This window comes from Kogia breviceps, chromosome 1, assembly GCF_026419965.1.
Source record: "Kogia breviceps isolate mKogBre1 chromosome 1, mKogBre1 haplotype 1, whole genome shotgun sequence".
In the NCBI taxonomy this organism is placed as follows: Eukaryota; Metazoa; Chordata; class Mammalia; order Artiodactyla; family Physeteridae; genus Kogia; species Kogia breviceps.
Window position 1 is genome coordinate 145,137,974 of NC_081310.1, and position 22,386 is coordinate 145,160,359.

Consider the following 22,386-nt stretch of genomic DNA (forward strand, 5'->3'; position numbering starts at 1 on the left):
GTCTTCCCATTATAATATGTTAGTAACAGTCACCAGAAATCCCTGAATTAATCATCTCAGCTAGTGTGTTTTACTTATCAAACTGCTCTGCAATTTGAACTCCAGGTGAATCATGTAAGTTCTAAGTTGTTTATTTTTTTAAGACAAAATTGCTCAGTCATAATCGCCTCTCATTTTCAGTTCTCAGAAGACAGGCACTTACACTAAAGACTTAGAAGCTGAAAAAGACAGGTTTCTGTGCTCTGATGGATCAGCTGAATTTTGGCAAAGAAGCAAACTTTACTCAGAGCATTGCAAAAAAATGTCTTGTAGAAAGCATAGACACAGATGGTTTTTTAAATTGTGTCTCCGCACTAGACTTAGCCAAATGTAACATTCAAGCAATCATCCTCATTTTGGTTCCTTTGGTCCCTTGGAAATACTTAGGAAGATTTTGGAGTCAGTCAGGTTTGTACTAGTTGAATAATGCCATTTCATCTCATGTATTTGGTAAATATTTACTGAACCCCAAAATGTGCCAAGCAATGCATTAAGGATATAGCAGTAAAAAAACAAAAACAAAACACTCCCCCAAACAAACAAAAACACTTTTCAGGCTTTTAATAAGCTTTCATGCTAATAGAAATAGTCAGATATATTAGGGCATGTTCGTTAACCACAGCAGTGACTACTGAGGCTGGGGCCAACTCTTTATTAGCCGTATTGACCCTTCAGCTCAGAATATAGGAGCAGCTAGAAATTCAATCATAAAAGACTGGGAAAGACTTTCCTTCTTACTTTTTTTCTATCACCTCCCATTGCCACAGGATCCTGTTGGTATACATTGTCAATCAGTCCCAACGTGGGCAACAGGGAGGTGGCTCTAAGCTGCAGGGCTGAGAATAAACCAAACTCCTCAACTTTCCTGCAGAGCTCACAGATGGGTTCGTGAACTCATGTAAGTAGTTAACAGCTGAAAACCACCTCTCTCCTTCTCATGCCTAAATTAGTTCTCCTATGAGCCTTTTGCTAACAGCATGACAACGCCACCAAAACCCAAAGTCATTTTAAGGCAACCATAAAACACACAACATGATGAAGTACGCAGATGGAGGCCACTCAGTGTCAGAAACTGACCCAGTCCTTTAAAATGTTGCTTAGCAACAGCCTTTGGTTTTCCTCCTCCATAAGGGAGGGTCCAACCACATTGACTAAGGCAATCACTGCTCTCATCATAAAGCATTTATGAAGGGCCCACTTATATTGGGCTCTGTACAAACTAAGCAAGGCAGACATGGCCTTGGAGGAGCAGACAGGGGGTATCTTTTACATTCTAGTAATGCAGAGTCCAATTAGTATGATTAGTGCTGGCCTGTGTGATGAGACACATCAAGGAATGGAATAGCTTGTGTTTGAGGTTAAGGCCAAGGAGACAGTGGGGAAGCTTGGCTTAGTGGGGTTTTCAGTGTCTGATTCCCATATGGGAGTTGCTTCTGTTGAGCCAGAGGTAGCTACGATGTAGTAGATGAATCTAGACTTTCATTCTCAGCTCTCGATAACAGGTAACAATCTGGTGAAGTCCCTTAGCTCTCATATACAAAATGAGAGTGATGCATGATTTTAGGATCTCAGCCCAAATCTGTCAAGATTCTATGATAAATTTTGTGGCAGCCTCCTACAGTCTGGACATATTATTTACCAGCAACCAAAATTTCCCAGAAAACAAAACTCTCTTAACACTACAGAGAAAAACAACCCAAATCGGAAACGCTTCAGTCCATAAGAATAGGTCACAAAACAAAGGAAGAGAAGTGGTTATCATCCCTCCAGAGTTTTATATTCTAAGACCCTTGGAGTCTCCCAGTCTCCTTATCAAATTGGGTATTCAGTCAAGATAAGGAAATTAAACAGCTCCTGAGGTTAACTGTGGCCCCAGGAGTTACGGGATTGAAAGGGAATAGACATTATTTACTTTATCAAATGCAGTAGAGAAATCCACAAACAGGAGCACACTATTTCAAAGACAAATGTGTCTCTACAACCTAAGGTACACATATCCTATTTTTCTGTTAAGAAGCTGCCTTCACAAGAAAACCCTGTCAGAGCTTACCTAGAAATAATGTCCCCAGAGGAAACGGCCAAAGCCCCTTTTCAACACAGACAAGCTTGTGAATGAACCCTTAGTAATACAAATTCCTCCAATGCTTCCTTAAGTTTAGGCCCAACACTAGATTCATGAACACGGCCAGAAGTTAGTTATTTTCTGAAAAGGGGAAAAGATATCATTCTCTACTTAAATAATTCAATATTGTTTGCCTAGCATACATCTTCTCTATAAAATCATATGTGATTTTTTTTGAATAGGTTACCTTTTATAGTGGGAAGTTACTTAAAATATATAGAATAGCAAAAGCTGAAATTGAATATAAACATTTTGTTTTATGGCTTCAATTTTTCTTTGGCTTCAATGCTACATACAGAGAATATTTTCTTCCGAGCCAATTTCTCCTGAAGGGATGGAACACTTCATCATTTTTCTATATTTCTCATCAGAGGACTAGTTTGGGCTTTGCGCAAAGATCCACAGTAAAGCTAGAAACTCTCTTGAAAAGTTCTTGTTAAATCAATCACACAGGAAGGCTGGACTAGAATGATCTCAGAAATTCATCCTGGTTCTAAAACTTGGTGATTCTGTCTTTCTTAGAATAAAACCATCTAGAAGAGTAATAATACAAGGGACTAGTATCAAGCACATAGAAGACCTACTTTTAAGACTAATCTGGGCTTGTTAGGGGGTGGCCTGGAAATCACTTAAGAGTGAATCTTTAGTGATCAAAAATATTCTTCAGCCCATCAAAGGCTAGATAAAGCAGGCACTTTCCTCTCATTGATTACCTTAAGATGAAGTGAGTAGATGAAAACTGCAGATGAAAAAAAGGTGCCCCTGAGAGGAAGACAGCCTCAGGAGTCACCCTTGTGGGTGGCCGTCAGCACAGAAGCCCATCTGTGAGACAGGCGCCTTATTGTGTGAGATCTTCCTGTTTTTGCAGTATGAAACAACCGCCAAAGTCATTAAAGTCACAATGACTTTATTAGGGACTAAATTTTGACTCATATTTTACACTTTGTTAGTCATAACTTAATAAGAATTCCCGGGCATAAGAAAAAGTGAAGGGGCTGAAAATTCTGCCTGGAATCACAGAATGCTAGAGGTGATAGAAGGAAGTTGAAACTGCAGTGGCCGTCCCAGTTTAGTGAGAAATGGAAGTAAGGCAAGCTCGTCCTTTAGTTCTAGCACTCACCTGATGTGTGATCTTTGGTAAGATGAATTACCTTCTTGGGGCCCAGTTTCTGTAGTTGTAAAATGGCAAATTTCTCAGGTTCTTTCTGATTTTGAAAAAATTGCTTCTTCCATATTCCTAATTTTACATATGAAGTAACGAAGACCCAAAGAAGTGAAGGACTCGAATTCCTAAACACCTACACTTTCCTTTACAAAATGTGATTTAAATAACAACAACGGGAATATAGTGTACTTCTTCTAAACCCCTTTATCACACTCACAATTCTCACAATTCTTAACATTTCAGGTTATGTGACAATGCATCTCATCTCTTGTCTCCTTTTTGTCTTTCCCTATGAACTCTACCATCTATTTGAAACTTGATGTCCAATTTCTTTAATGACATATTTGTCTTATTTGAGAGGCAAATGACTGAGTTGGTAATGGGGTTAAGAAAGGAATAACTTGACATTGTCCATTAATATCTACTTAACTGGAGACTATATAGTTCCATGATGGGGCATTCTAGCAGAAAAGTTCTGCTCTATTACTGGAGCAAACCCCTGGTGCTCCAAGGAATATAGTTAAGTCATTCTAACTGTCCATGTGCCAGAGCAGAAAGAAATGCATCTAAACGTATTAGAATTGAGTGATTCTCTTCTTAACTGTCCAGTGATGTAATAATCCACAATAAATATGTAATGAAAAACAATCACGGACATCTCTACCATAATTCTGTAACAAAACATTGACATTTATGATGAAGCTAAAATAGAGTAAATTCCATTTACTGGTTAGAGGACTAGTATTTGTTCAAGAGAAATTTTAAAAGTCAGGTTAGGGGCTTCCCTGGTGGTGCAGTGGTTGAGAGTCCGCCTGCCGATGCAGGGGACGCGGGTTTGTGCCCCGGCCCGGGAAGATCCCACATGCCGCGGAGCGGCTAGGCCCGTGAGCCATGGCCGCTGAGCCTGCACGTCCGGAGCCTGTGCTCCACAACGGGAGAGGCCACATCAGTGAGAGGCCCACGTACCGCAACAACAACAACAACAAAAAAGACAAGGTAGGGACAAACCATTAGTGCTTTCATACAGAGAACTGAAAAAAAAAATCTAAAGAATTTAAATATAACTTTGAATATAACTGCTCTACAACTTGATACTAGGTCTTGAACAGTTCTCAAAATTATTACCATAGTTGCTTCTTCTTACCCAACTGTCTATCTATACTCTTTGCTGCTGTCTGTTTTTCTCAGAATTTCTGGAAACTTTTCAAGAGGAGATATGGCACACATTATTGGGATGCTAAAAAAATGGACTTTTCCTAGACCCAAAGTAATCCCCATAAAAATATTTAGAGAAATTTCTCATGAACTAACATTCCCCTAACTCTGAGAGTTGCTGCAGTGACACAATTTAATAGACGAAAGACACTATATTTATACCCAAAGACTTATATTTTCACTATGCATTTTAAACTATATATATATACATATACATGTATATATATGTATAAGCTATGATTTATAAATATAGTGTGTGAGTATATATATGTTTTCATATATGTAGGGTTTCTAGATTTAGTAAATAAAAATTCGGGATACACAGTTAAATTTAAATTTCAGATAAACAACAAATGTTTCTTTTTAGTATAAATATGTCCCAGATATTACATGTCCTAAATATCCCTTAAAGAGACTGGATTGCAAAGTCATACACTCATAATGTGTAAGGTTTAGAGGTACTGTATATTTTTAGATAATTTAAAATATTCAAACTTGTTCTTTTTGACAGAAGTCTTTCCTTCTGATGAAAAACACCTGCAACTGTTACTGAACCTTCACAGTTTCATTTTATGTACCTGACCTTTCCCTTTTAATATGGTTGTTAATAGTGACAGACCCCCAAAAAGGTACAATGACAGATTGAGGATGCTGGCCTGATAATTACAGCAGAGGCTTTATTTTTCTATAGATGACAAAAATCACAGTAGCAATGAGAAAAATCAAGGAATCAAGGTAAACTATTTAGTTACTCTTTTGTTTTTCCATTTAAGCCTTCTACAACGTCTTCTGTGCATGATGGCTAATATTTAACCTCAAGCTTCTAAAGCCAGTTCCAGGGCCATGGGACGTTAATGCGATTCCAAAGCAGAAGACTAAGGTTTCTTTTGAACGATTTCATAGCCAGAGGTTCTACAACTTGTTACATTTTTAAAATTAGAAATCTTACCATGGATCAGACCCACGGTCCTTTCAGTTTAGCGTCCTCTCCTGACCAGCGGAAAACACGACCTATGCTTCAAGGCCTTCATATTTAACTTGAAAGCAATGCCACAGAACAGGAAAATCATCCCCCAAACATTCTACGTTCTTTTCATAGCCCCATAAAAATTGGTCATGATTCTGTTTAAGAACTGATTTCCAGTTTTATCCTATAACATCTCCTGGGTTGCTTAAAATCCTGCATTAAATATTGCCTTATTAAAATTTCCAATGTTTTTGCAGCCATAAAAATCTACCATAGCTGATTTTTGAGATTACTACTATACCCCTTTTAAACACCATATGCAGCATATCTTGTGTTTAATATTAATTATATTGATTTCAGCTAGCAACTTTCACATACTCTTTGAGATAAAAGACAACGGGATGCTTCAAAACCTTCCCTGGGAATCGCTGCTTCTGGATTAGCAGTTTCCCGGGTTGGGACAGCCCCTTAGTCTGGAAATTTTCAAGATCAACTCTAGGGACCATCAAATAAATAAAGAAAATCCCTGGGTTACATAGAAATATCCTTTTCTTCCCTGAATAAATATGTTATTTGTTGGTATTTTGGTAATCCCTATGCTAGAATACATCCTTGCAAATTGAGAAGAATCTACCATAGGTTAGAGATTTGAACATATTTTTAAACCAGAAAGGATGAATACAGTAGTCTTAAATAATTTTATCCTCAAAAAAGACAGTTATACTTGTTTTGCATTTTGTTTTTCCTATTATTAGCTACCAAAGTTTAGAAGAGATGGATGGATGCTTTGCAGAACAGTGCACCCCCAGATGTACAGGTTTGTTGGGTGCATGAAACTACTTATAAAAGTAGTTTCAGAGTTGGATGCATAGGTTATACATGAAGTAGAAGGGGTTCTGACTACAGGATGGCCTTACTGGTGGGGTCTAACAGCATAAATAAGACTCTATCAGCAGACCCAACATCATAATAACATGACATAGGATCAGCTGAGTATACAACGGGGTCTGAAAATAAAACCCTATATTGTAACTTAGACTGAGAAACTTGGCAAGTTGTTGAGTTTCTGGGAGACTAAGTTTTTCTATCTTTAAAATGGGAAGGTTAGAAACAATATATATACAGTGGTTGGTAAGGTATCTGAGACTATTGTAGAATTTGTACTTAAAACTGAGTTTTGCTCTGAATTTTCAAAGAATCTGAGCTCTTGGTACCTTTTTCACCTGGTTTGCATCTGGGTGGAGGTTTTGGTTGGCTCTTTAACACCTAAACTCTTTTCTTTTCCTTATTGACAAGAAATTGACTAGAGAATTCCCCTGATAGTCTGCTGCAGGTGTGATCAGTGCTATGTCATATAGATTACGTGAAACTTGAGTTACTCATAGAAGTTCTGGCTCTCTGGTTGACATTTAGATTATTCATCAGTCTAAGGAGTGTAAACCAGAATTGCCAGAAAGATAGATAAAACCTGTCGGATAAAGCCGTAACTCAAAATGGCCTTGTGTTAAAGCCATACCTTTAAAAAGTTTATTTTGGAGATGTCCAGCTGTTTCAAATCTAGCCTTTCATGATTTCATGACTTAGCCAATTTCCTCAAATTAAGAGACTTCAGAACTCTTTATGTATTAACCAGAAGCCATGAATGGCCACAGATTGCCTGACATAAGGACAACTGTACCAAGTATGCATTTTACACAGATTTCCACAGTTCAGGTCAATCCAGCAGCATATTTGAATTAATTGAATATGTGGCCAAGGTGGGGATGAGAGGAGTACCAGCAATATGTCAGGAATGAAAAATACAACCAAATAATGGCATAATGACTAAGCTCCTATGCTACAGACACAACATATATGGCAAATGGCTGAGTTTTAGACACAACATGTATTCACAGATATGCTCCCAGCTGAGTGTGCGGTGGCTATTGTCAGCCTCTGTAGAGCTTAGATTCTTGTCCACAGGATGCAGACTTTTCAAGAGAAAGGTAAGCTGAATACCCCGATGTCGAACCAAACAACAACAAAAATGTGCTTCATATTTCTGCTCACGAGGAAAGAACATTTGTCCCCAAGACTTCATTCTCTGTTATCTGATTGCATTTGGGGAAGGCTCTGGTGCAAGCTTTTGCTGCTTCTGAGGGTACTTTGAAGAACCACTGTGAACCACATGGGAATTTCTCATCAAAGCTAACAATTAGAAAAACTAGAATTGGTCATGGGAAGCACCTATGTGTAGCATGGTACAGTGCAACAGGAAACAGGATTCTTGGGTTCTAATAGATTTGCCACTAACAATATAGTTGGTCCTCAACAAATTAAGTTTCCGAGCCATCATGCACATGATCCTACAAATATTTATTTGAATGCCTAGAGCTATTCTAAATGCCAGAACTACAATAATGAACAAGGTAGACACAATTCTTGTCACCAATAACCTTATAGTCAAAGGGAGGAGATTAGTAAAAACCAAGTTCTACAACAAAAACAAGAAAAAAAGTCAAAAATCATAAATTGTGACAGCAAATTGTAAAACAAATAAGCTACTGACTTAGGATAATTAGAGAAGACCTCTCCAAAGAGATAACATCTAAGCTGGGTCTGAAAAATAAGAAGGTCGAGCTCTAGCTTTAAAATTCTATGATTATGTGTTTTGTTGGCAAGTCATAGAAGAATATGATAAATTACCCTGTGGATTTCCTTTTAATTATTATTATTATTATTTAAAACTTTTATTGGTGTGCAAAATACACACAAAATAGTGCACAAAATGACCATACTTGTTTAACAAGCAGTCAGGTGGGAAAGGAGAATATTACCAGCAAAAAAGTCCATTTTGCTCTCTTCCAATCATTAACCACCACATTTCAAAGGTAACATCCTGATAAAAAATATTAGTTTTTCCTGCTGTTGTTCTTTTATAAAAATGTAAACATACATCATATTAATCTTTTGTTTTTCCTTTTAATTATAATTTTTAAGTCATTTGACTTTGAAGCAAAGAGAACAGATTTGATTCTAAGCATCATGATTTAGTGGCTGAGGGTCTTGGACACAGCTTGCAGCTTGGTTTCACATTGAATATGGAGATATAATAATACTTTCTTCTTGGTGAGCATCAGATGAGATAACATAGGTGAGAGTGCTGTGTATGGAGCAAAGGGCTCTTCAGATAGGTTTCCTTACCATGCTATATTGGATCTGGCAACAAAAAATAACAAACAGCTATACACTTAAAGAGAGTGGCCCTTTATGTAATGCTCTATCTTGGCACCGCAGGAAGCTTTGAGAGCAAATAAGCTGTAAGTGAAGAAATGGGCCTTAAAAATCTCTACACTGCCCCATAATTAATGTTCCCTCAGACAGAACCAGAGTCCTTGGGAAAGTGCAGTCCTGGCTCATGGAGTTAGATTGGAAAAGTGTTCAAAGAAGAAAAATCTCTCCTGAATTATTTCTTACCAGTATCTCCTCCTTCTTCATTAGCTTTATCAAAAAGCTCATTTTTTACTCATTTTAATTCAATATATTTATCTTACTTAAAAAAAAAGAGAATCCAGTCTTGCCCAGGGGTTCATGTTTTTGTTTATTTTGTCAAAGTTCTCCTATTTTAGGATTTATCAGGGGCCCTGGAAAGCCTTTTTCTGAAAAGCAATCTATGACCTTTCTCAGTTAGAAATTTTACTATTTTACTATGCAGCATTCAACAATGACCTTACCTTAATGCCTCAAACATATAAAAAAAGATTATTAGTAAAGGAGTATTTTTAATTATTGCAAGCAAAATAAAATGAACATCCTGAAATTAAATTATACTATTTTTAAAGTGTTTCAAAAATAATACTGATATATCTTGAGAGATTATCAGGGAAGCTCCCATGCAATTGGTAAGACAGATGTAAATAAATGTGGTGCAACTAGATCTTAAGTGTGTTAAAATACAGCAGGGAAAAATTCAGTGGCAGCTCATCCTGTCAAGAACACAAGTAATGTACTGGCCCTGGCCAAGAAAAACATACCCATTGCATCAATAAACGCAGATCTAGCTAAATCATTCTGACTCAATTACAGAACGGAGCCAGGAGTAGCGATCGCAAATGGATAGGGACTAAGGCAGGGAGGGCACTGTGCCCTTTCATCTTGGTGGACGGGTAGTATCTGGTCAGTGAAACTGACCCTTCTGGGCTATCTACAGCAGCAGTTGGAGTCCATCTCATTAATGACCCATCAGAAAGTTTCTAGCTTCTCACAGGCAAATGGGTGTGCAAAAGGATACTGGAAATGCACATTACCCCTGGATAGTCTAAGCATGTTCCATGAATTTAAAGTTTTTGAAAATGCAAAAAAATTTTTCAATCTTTAAACAGTGCTGTGCCCCCCCCCACCCCGTGAGGTCATTACCTGTCCTAGCATTGGTCAAAACCAGGATAAGCTATCAAAACTCCCAATGTCAACAACTTTCCTAAATGACCAAATCAAGTAGAACTGCAGAGAGCTTTTCCAAATAAAACAAAACCAAAATCAATTACCACCAACTGACAAAAGCCTTCATCTGCTTTTCACTTCCCTCCTGACAGACAGAAGTAGAGCTATGCCTCCTTGATAATTTTTAGCCCCACTACCACTATAAGCAAATGTGAAGCCTCAAAAATGCAAAGCAGAATTTCAGGACTCAAGAGCTTGCAAACTGGAGCAGACATAAATAAAACCCCAGATAATGAAAATGTTAGCTATGATATTAACCAATAAGATAGCTAAGATGATGGTCTATGAAAATTTGATCCAAGTCAGGGTAGCTAAGGCAGGGTTTCAAAAAAAGAAAGCCAAGAAGTCTAGCAGACCAGGAGTAGTTTCATAGTACAGGGACTGATGATGTATTTGAGCCAAAGGGAGGTTTTCTAGGCAACAGGATACCAAGAGAGGGGTAGAGCCAACATTTCTTCATTCTCAGGTTATCATAAAACTCTTCCTTGTTTTCAGTAGATCTTCTGATATCGAGGGTAGAGAGGAAGTTGGAAGTCCACTGTTGGGAACAACCAGAGCTACTAAAATTTTAGTCTATTTTTTTCAACTCTGTCAGTTCTTTTCCTATACTCAGCTGATTATCCTGCTTATTAAATAATCTCCTCTCCCTCCTTTCACTCCCAGCAGTGAAATCTCCTTTTACATATTTTAACTTTTAAATTCAAGTCTTCTGTATCTTATTATAATGGCTAAAAAACTAAGTTTTCTTATCCATCCAGGAATTGAAATTTTTCTTTTCATTTCCTACATTATATGCTAAGAACATTTCTAACTTTGTCCTACTTGATAAAATAAGTAATGATTAGCAATGGGTAAATATCAAAAGAGCTAAAGTTAGACTATCAAGGATATTTTGGCATGGAATGATTTCCCTTAATAAACATTATCCACTAATCCCTTTTTATTGGTGGAGGATATGTTCCACCCCCAGTGGATGCATGAAACTGAAGATAGTACTGCACTCTGTTTATACAATGTTTTTTCCTATACATTCATACCTATGATAAAGTTTAATTTACAAATTAGGCACAGTAAGAGATTAACAACAATAACTAATACTAAAATAGAACAATTATAACCATATACTGTAATAAAAGTTACGGGAATGTGGCCTCTCTCTCGAAATATCTTATTGTACAAATTTAATGCTTTTTCTGTCTCAATTAAGCACTTATCACACAGTGTGGCCATGACTTTTGCAGCTTGAGGCGCAAAACTGGCACAAATTTCTTTTTTTTTTTTCGCAATTTCACCAATAGAAGATTTATTCTTACCATAGATCTTAGCAACCTCAGCATATGATTTTTTTCTTTCCTTATTAAGTTGAGAACTTTTACTTTTTCACTTAAAGGAAGCACTTTATAACTTCTCTTTGGCATATCTGAATGGCCAGCAGCACTACTCTTGTGCTTTGGGGCCATTATTATGTAAAATGTAAAGTAAGGGTCACTTGAACACAAGCACTGAGATACCAGGACAGTTGATCTGATAACCCCGCTGGCTACTAAGTGACTATTGGGCAGGATATGCTGGACAAAGGGGTGAATCCCGTGCCTCCGGGTGGGTGGAGTGGGACGGTGTGTGATTTCATCACATTAATCAGAACAGCGGGCAATTTAAAACTTAGAAATTGTTTACTTCTGGAATTTTCCATTAAATAATTTTGGACTGCAGTTGACCACAGGTTACTGAAATGGTAGAAAGCAAAACCACAGATAAGGGGGAAGGACTATTATAAATGAGATGATCAGTTCTTCCCAAGTCATTTTCCCTTTATTTTTTCCTGCATCTGCTCATTTTAAGTAGTTAGGCTGAAAGTTCAGAGTTTGTCAATGTTTTATGGCAAGATATTCACAACATGTGCTTAACTCAGACATCTGAGTTAAACATCAAAACTCATCTTGAGCTACCTAAACACATCAAAATGTATCTCTATCTACTGTAAATGAGGTTTATTTGATTTAAAACGTTGACAAGGCATTAATTACATAATATTGTTTCTAAATGTGTAGCTGCCAACACTGTTGAACCCAACTCCACCAAGATGTTGAGAACACAACTCAAGAATCCAGAAATCTTACTTGAGTTGGGAGAGCTTTGCATAATTTGGGCCACTGGGCAGAAACATTCTGGGGTACAGGGATAGGGTCAACCTGAGATCACTGTCTTCATTTTTACTTCCTAAGCCAACAGCTCTGCTAAGTAGCAGAGAGAATTGGAACATTGACTATTTTTCCACCAGCTGGTAAAACTCTCCAATTTATCACCTTCAGTTTCAGAGAGGAAAGGAAGAAATAGAAAGAAATTGAAGGAGTTTTACTAATCACAGGGTTTTTACTACTTAAACTTTGGCATTGGGATCAGTGGGAAAGCAAATAAGTATCAAAGCCTTAAAAATGTTGCCTTTTAATCCATTAATTCCATTTATGGGAATCTAACCTAAGAAAAGAATGAAGAAATAGGCTATTATGTTAACTGAAAAAGTTGGAAATAAATTATCTGTAGGGTAGCATTTCAATTATGTGAGGATGAAAATGTTAATCCTGCTTGCCTTAATGAGATTTTTTATCTGATGATATATGTATGTATATATATGTCTATTAAATTAATATGTATTAATTCAGATATATTAATATGTATATTTATTCAGAAATTGAAACAGCAAAGAGCAAAAAGAAGAAAAACAAAACAACCAATGCCAGGGACATTCAAAGTAACTTGCTCCAAGTATTTCCTGCTAGATTTTGATCACAAAATTTTCAGGAATACTAAATTAGTTCTCTTTACTTGAAATGATTAAGACATGTATAGCTTTTATTCATGAAGAATAATGAGAAGGTTAAAAATCAATGCAAGCTAAAGAGGGAATGTCCCACGTCTTTCTTAAGCTTAATCAGCTTTTTGCTGAAGATGAAGAGCAAGCTGGATTTTAGTACCTTAATCTTCCACTAATTAACCTGATGACTCTGGAGAAGTCATGTCATAATAAAATTACTTTTCATTTAGATTGCTTTTTTATATTTTACAAAGATCTTTGGAGCATATTAGATATTTAACCCTCAGTTTTTATAATCCTCATCTATAAAATGAAGTCTTAAAATAGGTAATACCTATGGCTCCCTTATGGGCTCAAAGTTCTGGAATTTTGTCTAATGCAACCGCATAAGACTATAGCTAGAAAGAATACATTCAGGTCTCTTTTGGTTAGGTTTATCAACTTTTACCATCCATACCGACCAAAGACATTAGATAGTTGCCAAATTATCACTCCACTTTGCCCCATTTGATTAGCTTTAGCACACAGCCTATGTGGTTGAGTTGGACAGATATTTTTATTTAATGATAACAGCTCTTCTTACTGTTTTCTTTCCAAAATAACCGTTTAAAATTTTCATATATAAAATGCCAAAACCTCTTGTCTTAAATGCAAATTTTTAAAACTGGATAAGTCACTTTTACCTTCTGGTATCTGTACTCAAATTTCATTTTTATAATTTGCTGAGGTTTATAATATTATGCACTATGCTGTTAGCAAAGAATAAAGGGAACTGGGCCATAGAGAGTTTTAAAATGACTATCTTTAAGATGACCATATTCTGAATAGCTAAAAAAAGAAAAAAGAGATGAAATTGAGCCATGAAGATGAATTTTCTTTTCAATAAGTTCACTAAACTTCAATCTCTGAAGGTTTTTAAATGACAAGTAATTAGCTGAAGAAACATGTGACTCATGAGCAGAACTGCATGATTTATAGCTTTTAAACTCTACTCCATAAAGGGAAAAAAGTATCAGGCACTTTTTAAAGAGAAAAAGATTATCAGTGACTTCCCACAACAGAAACAAAAGAAACAAGAGTTTTACTGTCTTCTTCATTTCTAAATAACTTAACAGTCCTTTCTTTGTGGAAACACTTGGCTACTTTAAAGTAAATCAAACAAAGGAAGTTACAGTAAAATATCCAAGAGACTAAACAGTTTGGCACCAGTTGAGGGAAACATCACGTACAACTGGGCAAGACAGAGAGGGTTTGGCAGATCCCTGAAAATGCTAAAGTGGAGGGATGTGCAGAGATGCACTGTGACAACTGGCACAGAGCCTTCTAGAGTGTGAAATCTATTGACCGTGGCACAAGTTTGCCCTGGTATCTTCTGGTTTGGTAAGTCCTGGCTTCCAGAGCTGAGCTATCTCTACTTGCTGAGCACACGTTTACTTAGAAGTAAGATGTGCTGGAAGAATAGCATAAGAACAAGCTCCACCCTTGGCCCTTTCTTACATAGATAACAATGGCATGGATCTGGGGAGGCTTCTAGACTGGGGCACACTCTAAAAGAAAAAAAAAAGATGAGAAAGAAGTATAAAAAGATGTAAAACAAACCTTTATTCCATTGACGTAGTGTAATTCTATTTTTCAAAACTAGTGTTCTAGATTTATACTTGCACTCTAAACATAATTACCTGATTTTTTTTAATGTGGAGACAAAGGCTCCCATTAAAATGACTTATTTATTCTATTTTGAGAATATCATCTCTTATCAGCTAGCCAGAGGTGCACCAATCAACAGTAATGTTCCTTCACTTCATTCCTGCTTGTTTTTTAGAGATTTGTTCACTTGGGTGCTTTCAAGTGAGTTAAGTGGGCTAAATGGATCAGAATTCAGTGGAGAATACCATTGAAATAAATACCAATGCAAAAATATTTCAATTAAGCAAAACAGATTACAAATCAAATTCACTACAGAGCACTAAACAAATTTCAAAATCTTCGATTTAGGTTTTGATAAGAATAGAACGTGGAATACTGACTTACAGTCAATAATACGACTATTTTGTCAGAAAGAGTAACTGAAATAATGCTGGATAAAGAATAAACAACTTAATTTTCTATTTCATCTCTGCATGAAGACAAATCTAAGGGAGACAGTCTCCATGTTACTTCTAAGAAATTTCCCTATATTGATTACTGCTACAGAAACATTGCTCCTCTGTTTTATGGTCATATTGCATGCATTGGAAAGGACATAGTATATGATGAAATTGCCCCAATTATTTTAATCATAATAAAATGAAAAAATAACAGGGATAGGCTCTCTCTGTTTTCTTTTTATTTGGGGGGTTGGGGGGGGTAGGTAAAATGGAAATTAGAGGGTAGGCTAAAGTCCTTTAAACAAAACTTTACTATCTTAGGTCATGTTAGAGAAGACTTTGGGGAAAAAAATAGATCTTGAATTTAGCAAACTGATACAGTGGATTAGTTTAATATAATTATTTACAGTTTTATGGATGCTTTAGAACCATTTTCTATAACTATGGCTACTCTTCCCCTCTTCTGTGTTAATGGACACTGCTTCCCAGCCACAAAGACTGAGCTGGAGGTTATTAATGGCCAATCTAGAGGCCCAGAATATGGTAATTGCAGATTAGGATTCTGAACCAGACCTACCCATCACTGATAGCCAGAGTTAGAAGAATAAGACCTCCCAGAAACCACAACAAAATTCCCTTATAAGAATGATTAACTATCTCTTTATTTCTATATTTATCTGTTCCATTGGGGTCATTGATAGTGAGTCAGATGGCCTTGGGTATGAATCCTGGCTCTCATATTTACCTTAGGCAATTTATTTCAACTCTCTAAGCCACACTCTACTCATCTGTAAAATGGGGATAACAATAGTACCGATCCAAAGAGTTGCTATGAGTATTAATGACAGAATGTATATCAGGAGCTTAGCACAATATCTGCACACAAAGTATACACCTGCAAAAATAGATTGGTTGTTCACTATTATTGTTCTATTGATAAATACAAGAGCTGAAGTAGACCATGGAGACAGTCCTCTCCAACAAGTTTTTTTTTTTTTTTGTAGTTAAGAAAAGGCAAAGATTCAAAATGATTTAATTGTTTAAGATAAAACACCTCAATAAAGGCAGATCTAGAACTCAAACTCATGGCTTATTCCCAGGCTCTTTCCACTTTGCTGTCTCTAGTACCATACACATCTGAGCAGTAGAGAAAGAAAAATTGGATCAAAACACTGTATGAGTCCCCCTCTTGGCCATCAGAACTGATTTTTATTCTATTCTGCCCTCTAATCCGAGGTCACCTCCAACATTTGTGGAGCCACATATCATAAGTCTAATTGTATAAGGATATAATTGAGCTACCTCCAATACTCCTACTTTGACAGACATCCCTTCCTATGGAAGGCCAGATTGAATTTAGAAAACTTGAACACCTTGGATATGGTAGGGCAGGGGTATCTAGTTCACGGACCACGCCCTGCCCCATTCTTTCCCCATGTCCTAGCACCACCAGGGGCCTTGTATGTGGGTCCCATAAGTATACCCTCTGCTCAGACAGCCTGCATGTCCAAGCTTCTCCCACACTCACACTACTGTCTCACGCCAAATTGCTGCCTCTTGGCTACTCCTTGGGCTTAAAGTTATGCTTTCCTGCAACACACCCAGGAAAGAGGCCAGCATACGCCCTGGAAGTGATTTCAAAACCATTTGAGCAAACAGTGTGAGGGTGGATGCAGTATAGAAGGGGGAGTACAGGTGCTCCCTCAACTCAGCAACCTCCCCACGTCCTGGAGCAGAGTACAGCTGGATGCAGACTAGGCTAGGCTCTCTATAAGCACAGTGCCCAGGAAGAGGAGCCCTCCTGCCCCATGGGGGGCACTGCTCTAATCATGTCATTCAATTTTGCGCCAAAGTGGATTTAATCCCTTTCAATAATTGGTCACCTGTCTATCATCTTCCCAACAGAGTTCTAAGATGAATCCATTGATCAATAAGATCTATTTCCCATCCTTACAAATTATACGATTGGATAGAGAATGAGACACCAACTGTAAGGGAATCAACCTATCATGGTCACATTCCAGTGACATGCAGCTTGGGTCCCAGGTGGCTCCAGGCTGGTAGAATTCATTCGATGACTTAATTCCCTCCCACCCAAGAGCACAGGCAATTAGTTGGCTTCATGTTTGGTACTCTAGTACGGCTACACCGGAAGAATCGGAAAAATAAACCTGTAGAGATGAGAGGACTCATTTCCCCTGTCATGGTATCTGTAGTGGACTTTCTAATGCGCTTTCGAGAAAAAGGTCCGTCTGTGTCCCGTTCCCAACTTCCAGGCTTCCTTAGCAAACATTTACTGAAATGCTGGGTCCTGGCGCTCCATTCTCAAGAGAGTACTGATATTATTCAGGACTACTCTTTTCAACAATAGAACATCCATTTTCATCGATAAGGCCCAAACCTTTGTACTACACATAAAATAGCCCCAGGGCAAAGCTAGTTGAGAAAGAAAAGTGTAGTGGGGGACTTTTCGGGGAAAGTTAGGTCAGTGACCAGCTGCTTGAAGATAGCTCCTTACTGGGTATTACATCTTTTGAAAGACATTCAACATGCCGGGTACAAATGACCCCTTTGACATTTTTCACCTGAAAATTTGAGGTCAGAGACACTGTTTCTCAGTCAAAGCTCCCTCTTTCCCCTCAGTCACAATGCCACCTCACTGGGATTGTTCTGTGCCAGTCCTTCCTCAGCCACTGTTGTTGCAACTCTGTACTTTTCTGCCTGCGTCTGTCACAGGAAGGAGACAGGAAATTCTAGTCACCCTCACAGCAGCTGCGCCATTCCTCCTCTCCTCCTCCAATGACGTCGGTTGGCTTTGGTGACATGAGGTCAGGAACTGAGCTACAGTGAAGGTCAGGAAGATAGGTCAGTGTTTATGCCGCTGTTGGGCTGGGGACCCTGCTGAGGCTATTTGCTTTCTTCCTTTCTATACTGTTTCTCTTTCCGTTCCTCTTTTTATAATGCGCAGCAAAAGCATCCTGTTTTCAAAACATCTGACTGTTTTGCCACTGAGGAACTCATGCTCTGATGCATTTCGCTGAAGTGTAAGACAATTCTTCTAATTCAGGAGGTGATAAAAGTTGAAACAAAAAATTAATGAACAAATCTAAGAAGGCAATCTGTGGTTACAGAAAACAGCTCTCACGAGTCTAGCTGCTGGCAGAAGGTTCACTAGACATCATTTACATCTTGAAAGACAATGTTATTGCCTTGTAAAACTCCTACTTAATTTATTCCATCTTGTTGTAATTCTTGGGGAAAATAATCTACAATACTGACCTACCTGGCTGCATCTTTTTCTGTAATTCTGGAATTCCATTTGGCCTGTGGCCAGCATTAAGGAATGAGGGAAATTTGAGCCAAGGAAAAGACTATGTTTTTGTAAGTCACAGAAACAGTTCCTCATCTTACTCTCTGGGCTCTGAAGCACACTTGGGATGGTTGCAATCTTTGAGTCACAGTTTTCTTCAAAAGGGTTAAGAAAAAGCAACAAACAAATCCATCCCTACCCAGATGAAGTGAATATAAAGACTACTTGTTTTCCTCTACTAGACACAGTCGACGTTCTACCATTTGCATGTAGACTGGCACACATGTAATCTCCAAACGCCTACGCAAAACACAGGCTCTCTCATCCCCACTCTCATGCAAGTTCGGAGGCTGCAAACAAAACTCAGCAGTCACTTAGTTGATCAGAACTAGAGACAGATAGTTGTGTGCAAAGATGTAGCAGATGCTATTAATAAGTTATCACTTATTGAACTTTTGCTACACATCAGGGGCCTTGCTGAGTGCTTTAGATGCATTATCTCAACCTTCACAGCAACCCCAGTAAGGTAGGGACCACTTTCATCCCTGTTTTACAGATGAGAAAGTTGAGTCTTAGAGCAGTTAAGTAAGTTGGCCAAGGTCAAGTAGCTAGTAAATGATAGAAACAGGATCTGAACCGTGTTCTTTGGACTCCAAAGCCCATGCTTTTCACAAACTTCCTGTTTAGAACATCTTCACACTTACTTCCAAGTCTGTAGCTCAGAGATTTGCCACAGCTCCTGTGTTCAGTGAGAGTAAGCAGAAGATGATCGAAAAAGACTACACAGTAATGATGATAATGATGATGATGATGATATTTTTAAACAGCAGCTCAGATGGAACACTCAAATAATTTTGAGAATATTTAAAATTAAATGCGAATTTTAGTTTTACCACAGATAATTCAGTTCCCCCTAAACTGGTATAGATCAATTTCTTTTTGGTGGCCACAATAATATTCACATTATATTATATTATATGTGCCATGGATTAACCCTGAGATGATTATCTGGATGATCAAGACTTCGGGATTGGGGGTAGGTAAAAAGAGAGCTAAGTAAAGAGAGAGAGGTCTTTTCAAACATTGAAACTGACTTCAGCTGTCATCTGGGCATTATTCATCCACTGGGTAATTGCTTTGCCCTACAACCTCTCCACTGTAGCTCTAGAAATAGGTGAAGCTGCATGCCTTCTACTTAAGCTAACTGTGTCAGCATTAAGGTTTAGCCCTTTCTTTAGGGTTAGCTCTATTCAACTTTCATTGCTTCCTGCACAGGACACCATAAAGGAGGAGCGGAAGCCTGAAGCGATTGGAATTCTCACTAGGTCCTACACAGTCCCTGGTGTCAGAGCCTCATTAACTATACACTGAATATGAGATTATTTGTAATAAATTTGTGAGACAGACAATGTCTAATTTCAGCCCTCCAGACACAAACCTGGTTCGAATCTACAAGGCATCAACAGTCGAAATGAAAACTAATGGCAATTTGCAGTTTCTCAGTGAGTAATCTTTTTCTCCAGAGGGAGAAAGTTGCCCACTTTATCTTAGTGACTCCAGAAGTAAGTTCAGGGTGTCCTTTATGGTGAAACCTGCTAAAAAACTACCCCTAAATACCAGATCTACATCTTGCATGTGTATCAATGATCACAAAATGCAAAGAACAGAGTATCTGTGAATGTTTCACAGGAGGCTAAAGCCTGTGTGAAAATCCTCCTACATGAACTCCAGTGTGGTTTGGAGAAGTTATGCAGTTACGCCCTCCTCATAGGGAAGCAGCTGGTTGAGATTTACAACAGCCTGGAAAAACCCCGAATTTAGCCTCAATTGAGAACTTCAGAGAAAAGTCAGTAAATAGTTAAACCTCAAACCTTTTCTTTTTCCAACTTGAATCTGAACTAAAATTTGAGAGAGGCTTAGTTTTGTTTTGCCCTTTCATTAACCAATAAACAAGAGTAAGAAAAGTCCACTCTCTATACCACCACCACCCCCAGCCCGCCAACCTTCAGGACATGATGCTTCCTCTACTCAGACCCTCTGAGCAGAAGCCAGCAAGTCTTGAAGGGAAGGTGATACTTTTAACCCCAGGAAAAAGGGAGGAGGGGCACACATGCGGGGCTGCAAAGGGCATGTTGGCAGGTGTGGAGCAAAATCTCTTCCCAGCCCCAGAACCTTAAGACAATAAGATGATACCTCAGGCTAGGATGATTGGGGATTTTGAAATGTGTATTTATGAGGGTGCAGTGTTAAGGCTTTCAATTGAAATAATACATACACAGACACACATATATGTGCATATAGATAGATGGATATAAAATTAACAATCTCCAAGAGAAAAATACAAACAAAAAGCAACAACTCTCACTACATAAATTAGCACTCTAAATCCAGGTGTTACTTAAACAAATGATACAATGGTAGATAATGAAAGCTCTTCAACACTAAGTTTTGTCTGGGCATGGTACATAAAACCATTTCTTTGCAGTAGGGGTGGAACTTCATTTCATATGATTCCACTTTGCAAAGCAGCAAACTTTAAAAAAATAACTTTCTTTTTTGGAGACAAAGTATATTGTTTCTTTTTTTAATCTTAGGTCATACCAGCATCACAAAAGAAATGTTGGAGACTATCAGAACATCCTTCTGAGGAGAATTTCAGAATTTATGAAACTTCAGGGCAAACCATTCTCACTATCGATATACAGAAATCACATTATTTTCTTGTTCAGACACGCATATATGACACCTGATTGCAATGCAACATTTTACCCTATGGATTCATTCAGATTTTATCTTCCTGCTGTTCACAAAAAAATAAAAAAGCATTTTCACTTGTATAGTGATTGGTACACTTCATAAACTCCTCTCACCTTAAACACATTCCGCACAGCATCATTAAGAAAGAAGCTCTGGGAGTTAAAGCCTCCTGAGGATTTTAAACTTTTGCTGTAGGATCACGAAGCAAGCAAATTGTGGCACTTTGGAACAGAATCATCGGAGGCAGATCAACAAAGCTGACAGTCGCGTCCCCATGCACCTCTGCTGCTGGCGGAGGCCAGGGCAGCCCGGAGCTCCCCGCGCGGTCACACTTTAATGAATAAAACGGTCACCTCTTACCTTGTTAGACGCCATCTCGCTGACAGAGCGGTAGGTCTGTATGGTCTCTAGCTGGTCTAAGCACCAGTCCAGTTCCTCCAGCGTTTCCATTGCTAATTTTTGATAAGATTCTTCTGCAAACAAACACACAGACATGTAGTTAGGCTGGAGCTGCTGCAGGCTGTCCATAGCCGAGTCACCGCTGCCGCCGCTGATCCCGACGCTACTGAAGGTGGCCCCGTGCTCCTTCATTATTTGCACGCCGACTCCTTCCTTCCAGCTCTCTCCAGCAGGAGAACAAATCACCGTGGTGCTCTGCCCGGGATGGCTCGTGCCAAGTTTTCACCCCCCCGCCCCCAGGCTGGATGAGGTGTCTGCGATCTACCAAGAAACTTCCTCTGAGGAAGAAGGCGGGGAACCGGCTCTTAAAAGCTCATCTGCATACATGAGTCCTAAAACTCAAGGCAGAAGCAGTCAGTTTTCTCAGGCTCTCTCTGCCTTTGTCATCTTGGGGCTCTTTAGGGCGCGTGATGTCATTTCTGAGTGTTTGCAGTCTAGAGGAGAAATGAGGAAAGCATTTTCTCATTTGGCTTTTCTTCTAAATGAAACGTACAATCGAAAACTGGAGGGGGAAACTGACAGTTACATTGTTGGAAGGCTAAGCAGTCATTCATTCTGGGGAATGTGCAAATGTTGGAATAACTTTCAATTCAGCAAACACTGACCAGCACAAGTCTTCCTCTTGCGAGTCTCCCTTTTAAGTAGAGGCAAAATGAGGTCTCCCTGATAAGAGTGCAGTCTCAGAGAAACTGTCTGGAGTTTTACATGAACACATTTATTGGCTGGGGAGTCGGGCAGTTCTTGTTATACTAAACAAAGCTAAAACTTCTCTTCTGCAACTGCCAGGATCACAGGGAAATTCTGAACCAGACTTTCAGGTGGAGCCAGATGTGAACGCTGCAGATTTTCTGATTAAAGCCGGGGCCTTGGATTTGTCACTGTAGAAATCCAGACTTTCTGTAAATATGTCTCAGTGGTCCATTCAAAAATTATTGCTTTTAAGATCATATTTTTGCTGTGTAATGAAACTC

At 38.4% G+C, this 22,386-nt stretch overlaps 1 protein-coding gene across 5 annotated transcripts in view; it reads right to left on the reverse strand.

Moving 5' to 3' along the window:
• PDE4B (phosphodiesterase 4B) overlaps positions 1–22,386 on the reverse strand; it is a 597,863-nt gene that overhangs the window by 20,896 nt on the left and 554,581 nt on the right. For all 5 annotated transcript variants that reach the window (XM_067006427.1, XM_059075560.2, XM_067006432.1 and 2 more), the window contains one exon: positions 21,317–21,429. In XM_067006427.1, coding sequence (XP_066862528.1) covers positions 21,317–21,429 — 113 coding nt within the window. The remainder of the gene's footprint in view (positions 1–21,316; positions 21,430–22,386) is intronic.